Source organism: Falco peregrinus, chromosome 5 (genome assembly GCF_023634155.1).
Source record: "Falco peregrinus isolate bFalPer1 chromosome 5, bFalPer1.pri, whole genome shotgun sequence".
NCBI classification, from domain to species: Eukaryota; Metazoa; Chordata; class Aves; order Falconiformes; family Falconidae; genus Falco; species Falco peregrinus.
This window is the reverse complement of record NC_073725.1, coordinates 31,615,657-31,631,016: the sequence shown is the minus strand read 5'-3', so window position 1 is coordinate 31,631,016 and position 15,360 is coordinate 31,615,657. Positions and strand designations below refer to the sequence as shown.

The window sequence follows — 15,360 nt, the reverse complement described above, 5'->3', positions numbered from 1 at the left end:
TCCTGCTCATTATACTCTCAGTCCCCAATTGCCAACTTTCTAAGCAGCTTCCTTAACTTCTGCAGGGGCCCTGACCTCAGTCAGTGCTGGGTGCCTTAGCACCTAATTTGACTAACCAGCTCCTACTGCCTTTGTGGGTAGAAATTTTAGAATACAAATCTTGGATAATATTTCTAGTTCTATCAGTAGATTGTTGTACTGAATCTTATCTGAAAGATCTTTTTTCTCAAGCCATTTGCTGGTGACCGCAAAGTCTGGCCTGATGCAAAGTCAAAAAAAAGTACGATTATTTTAGATTTGTCTTCTATCTTACTTAAGTATTCTAATATCTTTTTTGCTATTATTATGAAGGTATGCAAGGGTGTAGAAGGGTGTTACTGTAAAGTGACTGCTATTTACCAAGTTCTACTGGGATATTAGCTCCAAACATCATGGAAAATTCTCAGTTCAACTCATTTTCAGGGTTTGCTTTTTGCTACTCATTTTCATTTATAGCGAAGAGTTTTGTGATCGCTTTTCTTTTTGTGAGACTAGCAAAGTGATGGTCTCACTTTCTCTTAGTAGAACCTTTCCCCACTGTTCTTTTCATGAAATTGCAATGTTTTTCTTGTTCTGCAACATCTGTTATATGCTTTTTTGACTACTGTGTAATAAGAAGTGACTGTTCAGGCAAGTTTCTTGATACATTGAAAAGGCTTTGTGCTTGTTTCTCCCCATTTTAATACTATCTGCTGATTGATTTTAGTGTCCTTCCTCACCATCTGCTTTTCTTTTTTCACTTTCTGTTTGTTGTTTTTAATAGTGTTTACCATGCACAATGTGCCCAGCTGCAGGGAGATAAATGAGAATTCATCTGTTCTCTCTTATGTCCCAACACAGCAACAGAATTTAAGAAAAAAGGTCTGGTCATCCAATATTCTGAAAATGCCTTCTTTCATCTCAACTTACAGCTTATGTTTCCATTAATGTCTCCTGGCACTTTAAGAGCACTCATTTTTTAGTTATCTTCTCAAGACTTTTTGATCTTCCCCACAGTAAAAAATCAAAAATTGCTGTTCACGTTGGTCCCTGGATCTGCTTAGCAAGAGATCTGGAAACTCCTCCTGTACCTCTACTCTGACAATCTCCTGCCGCCAACATTTCCTTGCATGTCTGGGGCCATTAGGACTCACAGTATGAGAATACTCTGCATAGCTGCTGCACCTGCATTTCCCCTGGTAGCTCCACAGGAGGTTTTGTTTGGCTTCTCTCGCACACTGTGCAAACTGATCAAAGGCTTCTAGTCGGTTAAAAATGCATCTTGGATTTTACTCGAAGTGTAAAGCACTTTCTTCATCTCAGACCTTGCAGTCTGGTCTCTCATACTTCAAAGATGATGGCTTATAATTGTCCTTATGCATTTCACTGGCACCTGCTAAACATGAGTAACTGCAGCGTTCGCCCCTTCCATAACAATGGGTGGCTCCTCTAGGTAACTTGAGTGATTCACTATCTAACATTTCCTCCAGATGGCAAAGTTACAAAGCCAGTTCTGTGATACAGCAGGGGAAAAGCTTATGTTCTCTTCCACAGCTGCCTTAGGATCAGATTACACACTGGGATAGGAAATGCATCAAATCCTGAGATCCTTACCCGGTTTTCATATTGCCCTTATCAAGACAAACAGTGAGTTCAGTGGTACAAAAAAAGAAAACATGAATGAATAAAAAGTGAGTATAAATATTAAGATAAACCCTATCACATTATCTAATGTATAGAGCTGAGTAAGCTAGAAATTATATTCTAAAGCCTCTTAAGTTTTTGTTCCCTTTAGTAGAATGTCTTTACTAAGTAATACTGAAACAAGTACTATTTCATTTTGTGTTTTTAACATATTAGTGTATTCAGTGATGGTATGTAAATGAAGAGAACAGTATTTTTGCATAGATAGGAAGACGAAGGTTGTAATTTTCAAACGAGAAACTCTTTAGGAGAGATGAAGTTAAGAACTTAGCAGTTTCATGTAAGCTTAATGAGGTTCCCTCTGTCGTCGGTGAAAAGAAACAGGCACTTCTCAAGTATAATTCACCCCATCAGTCACCTAGGCTGGGTAGAGGTGACTACCTCACTTCACTGGCTGTAGGAGCTGCTGAGATGACTAGCTTAAGCAAGCTGCTTATCAGCTACAGATATCAGGATGATTAGTTCAGAGTGACTTTCTATGGAGATTCGATCATTATACTCCTTTGAAATTACTGCTTACCAGTCTTAAGATTTGTCACTGTTGCAAAAGACATTGTTAAATGTCCCATGGCTGATTTGCTTTCTAAGTACTATTAACATTTTTTATTCTAATATATGGCATTTTCACTGTGTGATACCAAAATCTGAATTACCGTAAAGAGTTATGACTGTTCCAGTATTTAAATGTCTTTTTGATAAATGATGTTTATTGTTTCTTTTTTTTCTTTAATATATAGGAAGCGTGTCTCAAAAACTCTTTTCCTTGTTGCCTTGTGGGGGACTTGGGGTAAGTAGATGCTTGTTTTTTCGCAAAAGGGAGAGCATACAACATATGTATTCATTCATTAATTTTGCAGTACTGCATTATCAGTACAAAGTCTTCAGAAGCTGATAAAAAATGTAGAGATGAAACCTGAGCCATTATCATACTGTGTTTTCAAAGACACAGAAGACAGTACATTACAGCAAACATATGGAATAGTTGGACAAGAACATATTTTGTGATAATGTGCACACTTAGTTGTCCTACTTTGGGTGTTTTACATGAGCTCTATTTTTCAGGAAAGTAACAGGGGTGTAATTGTTTTAGCAAAATGAGCTTTGGATAAGCTGTTTTGCGTATTGTTGAAAAGTAAATATAGCTTCACATTTCTCAGAAAGGACAAACAATTTACCAAAGCTAACATTTAGCATGAGAAGTGCTCACTAGTTGCTAGCTAATAACTTGGGTGTTGTTAAACTAATAAATTATTTGAGCATTGTTTTGTCCTGTTTTGAAATGGACTGGAATACAAGCTTGCAAGTATTAGGACACAGCAGACAAAAATCTGCAGACAAAAATCTGTTGCAACACTAGGTAAAAGAATTATTCTAAATTATTGAAAAACATGACATGTAGAATTGAGATAATACCAGGGATAAATAAATTTTCACATACAGGGGTTTTTCCCCACAAAAGCATTCTACACTTTTGGTCCAGCTGGGTCCATTATTTACTGATATCAGCAATATCAAAGTGAAAAGTTGATATTATTGGATATTGATGGGCTGGCTAGATGATGCATATATATTTTAGTTCCCTTTCAGTGTTTCGGAGTATGCAGGAATAAAGCCACAATCTCTAGAGGTCAACTTCCAATGCAACCTTCTAACATTTTATTTACTTTTATCCTTCACAAAGGATAAATTCCATACCATACTAGTCTTGTTTATAGTGGGGTTTTTAATATTTATTATGAGATACCTGACAGAAGAAATAGTCATTTTGTAAGGTTTTAACACATAAAAAAGAAAAATTCCATTTTAACTTTCAGTATTTAGTAATTTTGGAGCATTCATGAGCTATGAGTTAAGGAACAAAGAATCAGGAAGTGGTAATCATTCCAGCTCCTCTACTGTGAACTTAGCTTGCTGAGGACTCTACCTGCAGTTTGGAACCTGGTGGCCAGCAACTTGGTAATTTTGAAACTTGAGGTCATTTCTGTATATGGATCAACTAACATTACATATTGACACGTAGGCATACATGTCCACATGCACCTCTATGCAATACTGTGTGCGCACATGCACACACACACATAAACATGCATATATTTCTGCATCAAAAAAGAAATTTTCACATAGTTGTTGCACTTATTAAGAAGTTTAGAGAAAACTGAATGAGACAAAGTTGAGAAAGGATGTTTGGGCTTCTGGGTGAGAAGCTGGTGTAAAAATTTCTTGACAAATCTCTTTGAGGGCTTTGGAAAGTAAATAGGGCTATGGTATGCTTTGAAAATTAAAGTATAAGATTTTTCTATGAAACAAGTTATTGTGGTATTAAAAATCATGAATAGAGATGTGCTTTTAAATCCTACTAATGAAAGTTTGTTGTCCATTCTAAAGCTAATGCAAGTCAGAAATGCTCACTATAACTTTGGTTTTTAAAGCATTTAAAATTATCTACAGTTTTTTGAATCTGTTTATTTCTTATTTAAAATCATGGAAACTGGATTAAAGAACATGTTGTAGAAATGGATCTTTTATTTATTTTTTTTGCTAGTTGCTTTGCCTTTCTACATATTATTATTGTCAGGCTTGCTGTGGGGCTCTTTTAAAGGAATAGGTTATGACCTTTTTCAAGGTAAATAATCAGATTAGGAGCTCTCTTTCAGTGATATTTAGATGTCTATTGGTTAAGATGAGCTCTGGGAAAGGGAGCTGCTTCACACTGTGTGGAAAGCAGTTCTTAAGTTTACTTTCAAAACGATGGTGGAAAGAAAGAAGCAGCATTGCTACTTAGTAGCTTTCAACTTAATAGGTTATAAAGTAGTGATTGGTCAATGTAAGGCCAAAAGTAGCTCATGCAAAGATTTTAAGGAAGGATGGAAGAAGTGACTCTTAAAAATTTTTGTTCTCATTTATTTTCTTGTTTGCTTGCTTCATTACTTGTTTGCTAAAGAATACAGTGAGAAAGTATTAAGACAAAAAAGGATTCCCTTCTTGCAGGAGACTTTATGACTGCCTCTTGGAGAACGGTTTTCAGAGCTCTTTGATCCTATTGTATTCTAACTATATGGGGACCTTGCTGGCTGTTATTTGCAGCTCTTCTATCATTAAATAGATTAGTGGTTAGGCTACTTACACAGAGGATGGGAAACCTAGACTAATTTCTCTCCACTGCCAGACTGGATTTAATATCAGAGCCCCCATCTCTTACCAGATGTTGTTATCACTGAGGAGATCATAGGTCCCATTGTTTCTGGCTGGGGACCCTCACACTCTGTGCTGAAGCTGTGCCACTGTTGAAAAGAGCACTGGACCAGCAAGACAGAGCATTAGTAGGATAAAGCCCATGTATCTAAGGCTATGATCTACCTGTCATACATTTATAAATAATGTACATTCCTAGCTCTGAGCCCCTGCTTCACAAACAGCTTATATGTTTCACATGAAAGAATCACTGGACAATATGGAAACTGCTTTTTGAGCAAGCGCTGGTATCTAGGACTTCACAGGCATTGAAGACATGATCAGCTGATGTGCTATAGGCTGTGTTGGCATGAATTTGGGATGGTTTGCATTGTTCACAGACAAAGGTCCAACTAACCCCTGTAACTCTGAGTTCTATTATATTATTGATCTCATTGTTATCTCTGTTCTAACAGTACCAATAAACTGCAGTCAGGATCAGGGATCCTCTTCTTTGGACGTTACTTACAGTTACAGTAAAGAAAAGTTCTTTTCAAGAATTGTGAAAAGCAAACAAGAGGCATTGTCCATAACTAATATTTTCTGATCCTGTTCCATCATGGCTCTAAATCTTTTGTACCCATGCAAAAGGCATGTAAAGCTATATTTACTGATTTTGTAAACATTTTTCATCCATATGAATTTTCTTTCAGGTAGTGATAGGGACAGATTATGTCAGGGTCATTGGCGAATTTGGTTTGGTATATGTTAGGCTTTCAGAAGAAATCAAACAATAAACTTTATAGTTCTATAAGAAACTATATAGGTAATAATTATCTATCTAAAAGCACAAAGCTGTTTCATACTGACAGTCAAACTGAACAGATGTCCCACAGAGAGAAAAAAAAACCTTTTCCAAATCTAACCTAAATTTGCTCGGAACAGGTTTTCTTTCAATGGTGGTTAATTTTTTATCAGAGGACTATCTAGGGTCAGCAGTATAACATCCACTGAAGTATGGGACCTCCCTCTTACAATAATGTTTTTTATTCTTTTTGCAAGCTTAAGGTTGTTCCAGAACCAACTGTTGTTAAAAAATTCTAATACCAGGGGGATGAAATTCTTTGTCTTGGAAGAGAGACTAGCAGCTCTAGGGCCAGCAGTTTTAATAACAAGAGATGGTTTCTTGCAGCTGGTCAGAAGTTTGGAATGTGAAAAGTTTTCCAGGAGAGGTGGGTAGATTGCAGGTGAAGTGGCCAAATGGGGAAAATAATCACAAATTACTTTTTGGTTCTGTGGATTATCAGACCATCCACAATTTTTCATCTGTAAACAGCCAATAGAGCCATAACTGATCATTTGATCAATGAATCAATCTATTGCAATTCTTTCCCTTCTCTTATGCTGTGAAAAAGACAATGAAAGCAGCAGAAATCTACTTTCAGTGGGAGTAAGTTTCATCTCCTTGCCTCAGACTGTCACTAAAAATAGTGATTGTTTTCCTGCCTGTTTGACCTGCTGCTGTGTGAAGAAATCTTGAAGTCATTTCTCAGCCATATTTTTTTGTCTAGTTGATAGGCAAAAAAACCCACAAAAGCAAAGAAGAGCAGGCTTTTATGATAATGTCATCATCGGCTCCCAGCTTCAAACACTTCTGCGGCTTTTGAATTGTCATTTATAACTTGGAACTGAACCGACCCATAATTCCCTTGATGCATTTAAAGAAATTGATAACAGACTGCTTCTTTTATGGCTCAGAGGAGGCAACTCCAATCACATCACTATTGGCAGTCAATATTATTTTCTGACATGGTTGTAAAAGTATAAAGGGGCTTATGGCATTTGTTTAGATGAGGAATGGGCTCTCAAGCTGTGCTAGGGTTTATGGGTGCAGATTACTGAGAAGCAAAGGGAATATGATGTTTGCAAACAGGATATGATTTTATTTAAGTTTGGGTTTCATACGTTGTTCCCTGGGGATTGTCCTGCAGACAGAAGAGAATTTCACTTTTATCATATGAAATTGGGCAGTTATCCAATCCCCCCTGCTCTCCCCCCACCCTCAAAAGACACTGCTCCAAACCTGTGATGTGTAAAGTCAGATCTTTAAATTGCAAGAGGAGTAGCTGGGGGAGAACACCACCTCACAAGAAATCAGACTTTAGCAGAATAAATGTTTAGTGAGCTGATCAGAGTGGTTCATGGGCTAAATATCAAGCCATTTGAATGGCTAGAGATTGGCTTGTACATATTACGGAAAGTCCATTACATTTCCTCTAATTTTGCTGTTATTGCAGTATAACAGAGGTGAGATTTTTTGCTGAGATAGGATGGTCTTGTTTCATTAACTGCTGGCCAGTTTCATTAACTGAAGTGTAGCTTAGATCTTTCATATCAGAAAATAATTGTTACAATAAAGTAACTGTCAAGAAAAGAAATGTAACGCCATAAAATCTCTCTACATTTTTCCAAAACTTAAAAATATTCATATTTTCTGAATGTTGAATTTCTTCCTGGCATTCCTTGCTGTGGTACCTCATGACTGCACAGGAGGAAAAGCAACAAGAAAGGCAAGACTTCAGTAGTATACAACTTTAGGAAGTTATCCAGGCAACAAATTTTCTGTGGCTTCTCATTCTTCCCTTGATCTTCTCACCCTGAGCCCAGGAAGAATTTTCAGCCTTTACATATTATGACTTTTCATTCCTCTTTGTATAAGAGCTATTGGTACCAACCTGGTTCCATTATCATGGTATAACTGTAAAAATTAAGAAAATATTCATGATGGCATTGTTTCCTTGTAGCAGACTTTAGGCTCCAGGCTGCTTAGCAGTCTCTCCATATGTCTGCATGCAAATCTGGTTGTAGAGAAATTGGACTGGCTATGGTTTGGGCACTCAAATTAAACATCACCTCCACACAGATTTCAGAATTAACTTGTGTCTTCCCCCTATATCCCAGGCTGTACCAAAATAGGTATAGTCCTTTTAAAACGTCAACCAAAAATATGTCTGTTTCCTGGTCTGAGGAAAGCAATCTGTTATTCCTAGAAGCTCACCTACTCAATATGATGGAAATCATTAATATAACATACCATCAATATAATCACCTATTAATTTAAACTACTTACTCGAGTTGCCTTATTAACCTACTGAAATTTGCCATTATAACATTTTGGAGCAGATTGCGGGAGACTTCTGGGAATAAAGGACTTGTTTACTTCCTAAGCCTCTCTGGCAGCTATACCATCCCTAAAAAAATTCCAATATTTAATGAAAACAACTTCAGAAGCACATTATACTTTAATTGACATATTTTGCATGACTACTTAGGACTCATAGTTACATAGTGTTGACCGTGTGATGTTTCCTGCAGAAGTCATCAAAATATGTGATCAAAAAGGCCATCCTGGTACCACCCGAAGACATAACTTGAGGCCAGTTGGGATGGGACTTGGAACAAGGGCTGGAGGTTTGTCATCCCAGAGCATTTAAGGGTCTGCATGCTCAGTCATTTAGCGCAGTTCCCTATAAACCTATTTAGGCTATCCACAGGGTGAGTGAATGAGGGTGTAACGTACTCCCAGCTGCACTGGTGAATGCACTTTTTAGGTGATATACCCCACCAGTTCTCGCAGTTCATGAGAGCCAGCTGTTTTGTAGGAACAGATCAATTAACATTACACTTTAGTCAAGCATTCTTATGTACAGAGAATTGCAGACTTTCTAGCAGACAAAGTCACAGCTTCCTGGAGTGGGCATACTAAAGACAACATAGGGAAATGAGATAAAAACTGCACATTGCTTACTTTCAGTTCAGAATAACAACAGTTCTCTGAAGATTCTCTTATCAAGCTTCACATACCTAATTTTAAACAAAATACTGGAGCAGCCAAAGCAGGACCCTGACCACCCTTGTTTGCCTCAACAACCATTAGAGAGCCATGTGCATCACTACAGCAGGAGTCAGTTGACCTAAGATCAGAAAAACTGACTGGAGATGCTTGATTTCCTTCATTGACAGGGACCTGAAGCAATGAAGTTCTTAATTTTAGGCACATTCATTTTAGGAAAATGTGGTGGGTTGACCCTGGCTGGATGCCAGGTGCTCACCAAGCTGCTCTATCACTCCCCTCCTCAGCAGAACAGGGGAAGGAGAAAACAAGATTAAAAAAACAAAACTGGTGGATCAAGATAAAGGCAGTTTAATGAAGCAATAGCAAAGGTTGCACATGTAGAAGCAAAGGAAAACAAAAGATATTATTCTCTACTTCACATCAGCAGGTGATGTTCGGCCACTTCCCAGGAAGCAGGACTTTAGTATGCCTAATGGTTGCTCCAGAAAACAGACGTCCTAAATCAAAAATATCCCTCCCTTCCTCCTCCTTTCTCTTAGCTTTTATACCAGAGCAGATGTCATATTGTATGGAGTATCCAACTGGTCACTTCAGGTCAGCTGTCCTGGCTATGTCCCCTCCTAAGATCTTGCCCACCTTCAGCCTACTAGTGTGGAGGGGATAATTTTGGAGGGACAGCCTTGATGCTGTGCGAGCACTACTCAGCAGTAGCCAAAACACTGGCGTGTTATCAACACCTTCCTCTAGTTACCAACACAGAGCACTGGCGCTATGAGGGTCACTGTCGGGCTCAGCCAGACCCAATTCAGAAAAAAAAGTTAACAAGTGTGATAACATGAATCTGGGTGATCACAGCAGGAAACCAATATTCTTCCTTTACTGAGGCACAGAGACTTCATCTCTGGATGTGGAAAGTGCAATGTTTTCTCATCTCTGGGCAGGGAGGGGATGCTGCATTTAGCATATGAATACCATGGCCACAAAAAAGGGAAAAAATCTCTTCACGCTAAAGTGCAGATATTTTGTCCCATTCTTGTCCTTTCATGGCACTGAGGTGGCCCTGTACCATCCACCATGGAGCCTGATGTTTAGACCAGTGAGAGGCGGAGCTGTTTAACTGGGAGATGTAGTTCCTTGGCATTGCAGCAGGCACAACAGAATATTTTAGAATAGCCCCAGACTGCTTTTACTTGCATCAGGCTTTCCATAGAAAGCTCAGGAGTGGTAATCTGCCTACTCATCAAATACAGAATTTGGTCCCTCAGACAATTTTGGGGCTTTTTTTAAGAGAGGACCTTTTTCCTTTGGTACTAGACTAGATGAAAAAAACTGTAAACAAAGATAAGGCACATGGAATACAGAAAATTATTGTGAAGTTAATGAAATACCATAAAGTCAAATCTTTAAAGGTTTTATCTCATCTTGTGCATTTCCTAAAAACTGTTGTGTGGCCAAAGGCTAGCATTATGCAAAGAAGCCTTCCTATTTGCCAGAATATGAAACATTATATACACACACACACACACATTGTATGTAAATAGTGGAACAGTACCATATACAATTTACTAATACTATTCACTTTCCCCAGACTTAATCACCCACACACATATGGATTTGATGGGAACTCTGTAACTAAACCAGAATTCACATTTGCACTTTAAAAACATATCGTGTTTATTGATAGAATTTAACCCCCAAGATGGACAGAAAAGCCCTCTGAAGAGGAAATGTTCATGTGTTCCTTATCTGAATAAAGACCAGGTTCTAGCATAGCTCCAGTGGTGGCCTCTAACCTAAATATCATCTACATTGAAGAAGAAAGATTAAATGCTATATATTGCTAAGACGTGTTCAGCAGCAAATGATGAATCTTTTAAAAAATAAGGCTTGAATCCTGCACATAAAAGTTGTATTTTCTGTAACTGTATGCATTACAACCAGCTACACATTGTTCTATTTGCCCATGAGGTCCTAGAAACTGCATGATCAAACATAAGAAGGCAGTTGCACAAGCATTTTCACACACTAATACATTAAATACTAAAACAAATTTCAAGTTAAAATAGAGTACTCAGAGTTAGATCTGAAAGTGCAGTAACAGTTTTTTACAAGCATCTGGTATATATGCCACATATCTGAGCCTTGAATCTGGTCTTAAGTGTTTTATTTATGTATTTTTTTTAAAAAACCAAGTTCTAATCCACATGTAAACCATGCTATCCTCCCTCTATTCCCCCTACCAATGATCCACACATCACTTTTTCACTAAGGTTTTGAGATCCTTTAGGGTGTCGAATCTATGCTTTATGATTCTGAATGCCTGTCACTAAAGTTAGTTTAAAAGAACAACTGAATCAAACTATGTCTTCTGAAGACGATATTCTATTCAGGCTTCAGCTTGACTTAGCCTGATTCTTTTATGATTCTCATTTTGAATACAAAGCTATTTATTTTTTTAATACAGACCTCACATATTTACTTACTTTTTTACAAACCTTAAAGTGAATTCTGTTTGTACAGAAGTAGAGGTGCTGCATTTTTATCAGTGGTTGACTACCACCATCAGTAACTCTACTAGGCATTCAATTATTAATTTTTACTTAGAATTTTTTTACTGAGTATTTTCTGGAAATTGGCTTTGATTTATAAGAGCTTTACAACTTAGATCAGTATTGGCAGGTAAAAATATTCTACATACAGTGGGTACATATACTGTCCACATTCCTTGTTCTTGCCCAGAAAGAAGATTTTGGGGTCAGAATTAATAGCCTCTAAAATTCTTTTTAGAAGTCCATTCCCATGAATATTGCTGATCAGTTCTCTTATTGGAACTATTCAAACACAACAGAGAAGTCCATGCAAGCCCAAGTGAATTCCATGTTTTTTGCTTAAGCAATGATTTGTGATGAACCTTTGAACTATTCATCCCACTGGAGCCTAAAGACTGCATCCCCTTCACAATTTTTTTGTAAACTGCAGTGGTAGGCAATAAAGTATGAAAAGCTGGTATTCTGGGCATTCTCTAAGGCAGGAATTTTAGATTAAAGCAGCTGGAAATGCCTTTGACAGAACAAATCTCTGACACAGCTGCAAAATAGTAGTAAAAATAAAGGAAGCTCACTGTACGTATTTCTCCTAAAGTAGCCCACTTTTACACACTTCCTGTATGTGGGATTTATGGAAGAGGCATCAGCCATGCAAACTTTTTCTCCTTTGTTCCTTAATGAGAGACATGGCTGACAGGCCATTCATTAGAGGTTGTTCCTTGGAGATGATGTGCACACCTTTGCTTCTTTAGTCATGGTGAGATGAAACAGCAGCTGAGAAGCATGTTGAGGGCCTTTTGCTTCTTAGTGGAAATCATGGAGGTGATGAATGATCACCAGGACATCTGTAAGAGTGGGAGGTGAGAGCTATGAGCGTGGCACCTGGGAAGCTGCACTGCTCATGGTCAGGAGCAAAGTATTACAAACTTATGTGCTAGCATTTGCTGGCACCAACTGTCTCCAACAATGACAGATGCCTTGCTGAAATGATAGCAAAATGCCACACACAATTTTTAGAAGTTGCAACACTTCAGAAAAAATATTTAATTTCTATTTTCATGCCAGGCAACTAAAAACACCAGTGATGTAAATGTGTTTGTTCTGGCATAGGTGGAAGAGTGTGAGAGTCTGAATGCTTTTAAAGCTAAAGCACAGAAATCTGCTCTGCAATATGCAACTTTTATTAAATTGCAGTATCACTGAGGAGGTCTCTACTCTTCTATATTATTTCTCACAGATTTCTTAATCAGTTTGTTTACTGCATATAATTACACTCTAGTTAGCTGACTAGTTTTTATTTACTTCTTAATTTCATAACCACTTATATCAAAGGACAGTATTTTTTTTTATGTAGTACTTTCCCAGATTTGTGTTGAAATGTATCCATCTGAAATGCATACTCGATTAACTTCCATCTCAGGAAAGTTGAGCCCAACCTCTGTTCTTTAAAGAAAGGGCAAAGAATCCTTTTAAACTATTGTAAAGAACTGCTACTTTTTAGCTTGTTGTCCAGAATATTGGACACATAGAATACAATCACTGCTATCAAAGAATCATCAGAGGTCAAAAGTTCCATGAACAGGTAGATGACAGATTTAATTTTTGGAACTATTCTCAGAGAATGAGTATCTCTAGTAGGAATGTGCAGTAACTCTAGGAGGACTGGTTTTTATTTTTATGATGACAACAGTTGTGCAGAGCATCCAGAGCAGAATGAGTGGTTCAGTCTATTTTTCATTCCTTTTAGGAGTGAAAACAGAATTCCACTGTGGAAGCTGGATTTATGTTTAATCAGAGAGAGAGAGAGAGAGAGAGATGCTTTGTCAGAATCCATCCCAAACCAGTATCTTGGGTGTTCTTTTATATTGCCATACCGTTATCAGTGAATGTGTATTTAAGGTAACTTCAGAGTATATCATAAGTATTTAAGAAAGAGAAATAACTCACACAGATGAATACACCATGCAGGGTTTGAAAAATAGAAGGGTGTGTCCAACTGGGAGCAGCATCTCTGGTCAGCAGAACTGTGATCCAGTGACCACTGGGCAGATCCCAGGAGGTTTCCAGAGGAGGGAGGACTGAAACAGAGGGTGAAAAATGAAGAGGTTCTTTAGCAGAAGAAAGGACAGATGAAACAAAAGACAGTTATAAATATCTATTTAAGATGCTTTAGAATTATTATTCATGCTACTTTTTTGCTTCTCTGAGGTAGGTTTCAGATAAATGTAAATAGCAGGACAAGTAACATTTCCAGTTTCAGCAGCTGCAGTGATTTCAGAAAGGCCTTTAGGTAAACAAACTCTCTCAGATGTATTGCCATATCCTTCCTCTCTACCTTCATATACACGTGCCACAACCTGAGCACAGTATAAGGAGTTGGTAACTTTCAAACTTTATAGTCAGTCTTCCTCAGTATGAAATATTCCAGCCATGAAGGGTTATGGGACAAACTTTCTATCTGGTGAAAAGTCTCTGCTGCAAGGTTTCTTTTTTCTTAGCTTGTTTTAAGTATGCTTAAAGTTTGTGAAAGTTAAGTTATCACATAGATATTTCTTGCAGCAAGCATTCATATCAAGTTCTTTTTGTAGTGCAAAGCAGGGAACTTCTGAAACATAAGTCATATTCAGTCAGGAAAAGTTACCTACATTTCACTTAAGTCATTCCCTTCCTCTTTAATGCCTCCACATCCACTTCAGGGACAGGTAGCTTAATTTCTATCATCTGTAGCTTTACAGAGTATTAGCTTTGCTACAGATGCCAATGATTGAGCTATACTAGATGTGCTTGAAAAAGCCTACAACCTACAGTGTTCATTCAGGAAACTTGGAGTGAAGTAAATCCATATGTGTGTTAGAAAGTCAGCATTCACAGGGCTCGTGTTTGTTGGCTCTTGGCACTATCATGCACAATCCTTCTTTGAAGAGCTGCAGAAGTGATAGGATTTTTGATAACAAAATGTGTAGCATGCTTATAGTTTAACACTGACATTTTGATACTTTAAAAAAAATAGGGGTTTTTCATTTGGTTAGGTGTTCAGAACATTTTCCTACCCTGGCAATTTTTTAAAGGACTTTTAAATGAAAATAATATATATATATAATTAGGCAGGAAAAAGGGGGTTAAGATTCTCTGTCAGAATTAAGCTACAAATGCTGTATTTTTTGCAAATGTTCTTTAAAATTTTCTGAAAAAATTCCTAATCAAGGTAAATTTTTTACTGAATTCTTCTGTGGCTCCAAAGCACTTGCAGAACAAAAATAACCTCTTATAGAATTCCATCTGACTTTTTCATAGTCTGTGATTCAGAAAGCATCACGTTTGTCACAAATTCATGCATACTCAGCATCTAGACTGTCAGATATATGTGATATATACATGAACTAGAACCAGAAACCACAGTGTCTAATCCTATTCCCTTTACTTGTGTATAATCCAACCATTTCACCTCACAGGAATAAAGAAAAGCATATCTAGTAAGAATTTACATAGCTGCATTTCATATACAGCTTGGCAACTGGGCCAGCTAGTAGCTGTAATTTTAATGGGCTTGCCATTTATACCACTGTATTTCAACAGTAATTTACAAAGCAAACATTGAGTAACACTAAAAAAAAAATCTGTGATTGCACACCTGAAACATTTAACGCTATACATAGAACTAATAGATATATAAAACGGAGTGAGATGGCATTTTCCAGTCATTACAGCTAAAGCATTGATTGTATGATGGAAGTTTTTCTAGGTTTTTCTTCATGATATGTTCCTCAGAAATTCAGTCTTAATTTTGTATAAATATGAAATAGAATTTGACATCTAAGTTTGTAATACTGCACCTTTTCAGGGTAATTATTCATATGTTTATGTTAGTTTTCTTGTATTATAATAACTGTGCACTAAGGTATGCAGCTTCAGTTGGCTACCCCTGGCTTTGAGTTTATTATTTGTTACATGTACCATGCCCAAAAGATCAGCTAAAATATCCTGAATTTCCTGTGTATATTTAGGTGGTAATTTTTGAAAATTCCTCAGGAAATGCTGTTTTCTTTCCTGATTGTCCATTTTTAC

At 37.3% G+C, this 15,360-nt stretch overlaps 1 protein-coding gene across 1 annotated transcript in view; it reads left to right on the top strand.

The window, feature by feature from the left end:
- The window catches only part of HDAC9 (histone deacetylase 9), a 485,158-nt gene that overhangs the window by 351,669 nt on the left and 118,129 nt on the right, over nucleotides 1-15,360 (top strand). Inside the window, exon 17 of the mRNA XM_055803475.1 lies at nucleotides 2,460-2,509. Coding sequence (XP_055659450.1) covers nucleotides 2,460-2,509 — 50 coding nt within the window. The remainder of the gene's footprint in view (nucleotides 1-2,459; nucleotides 2,510-15,360) is intronic.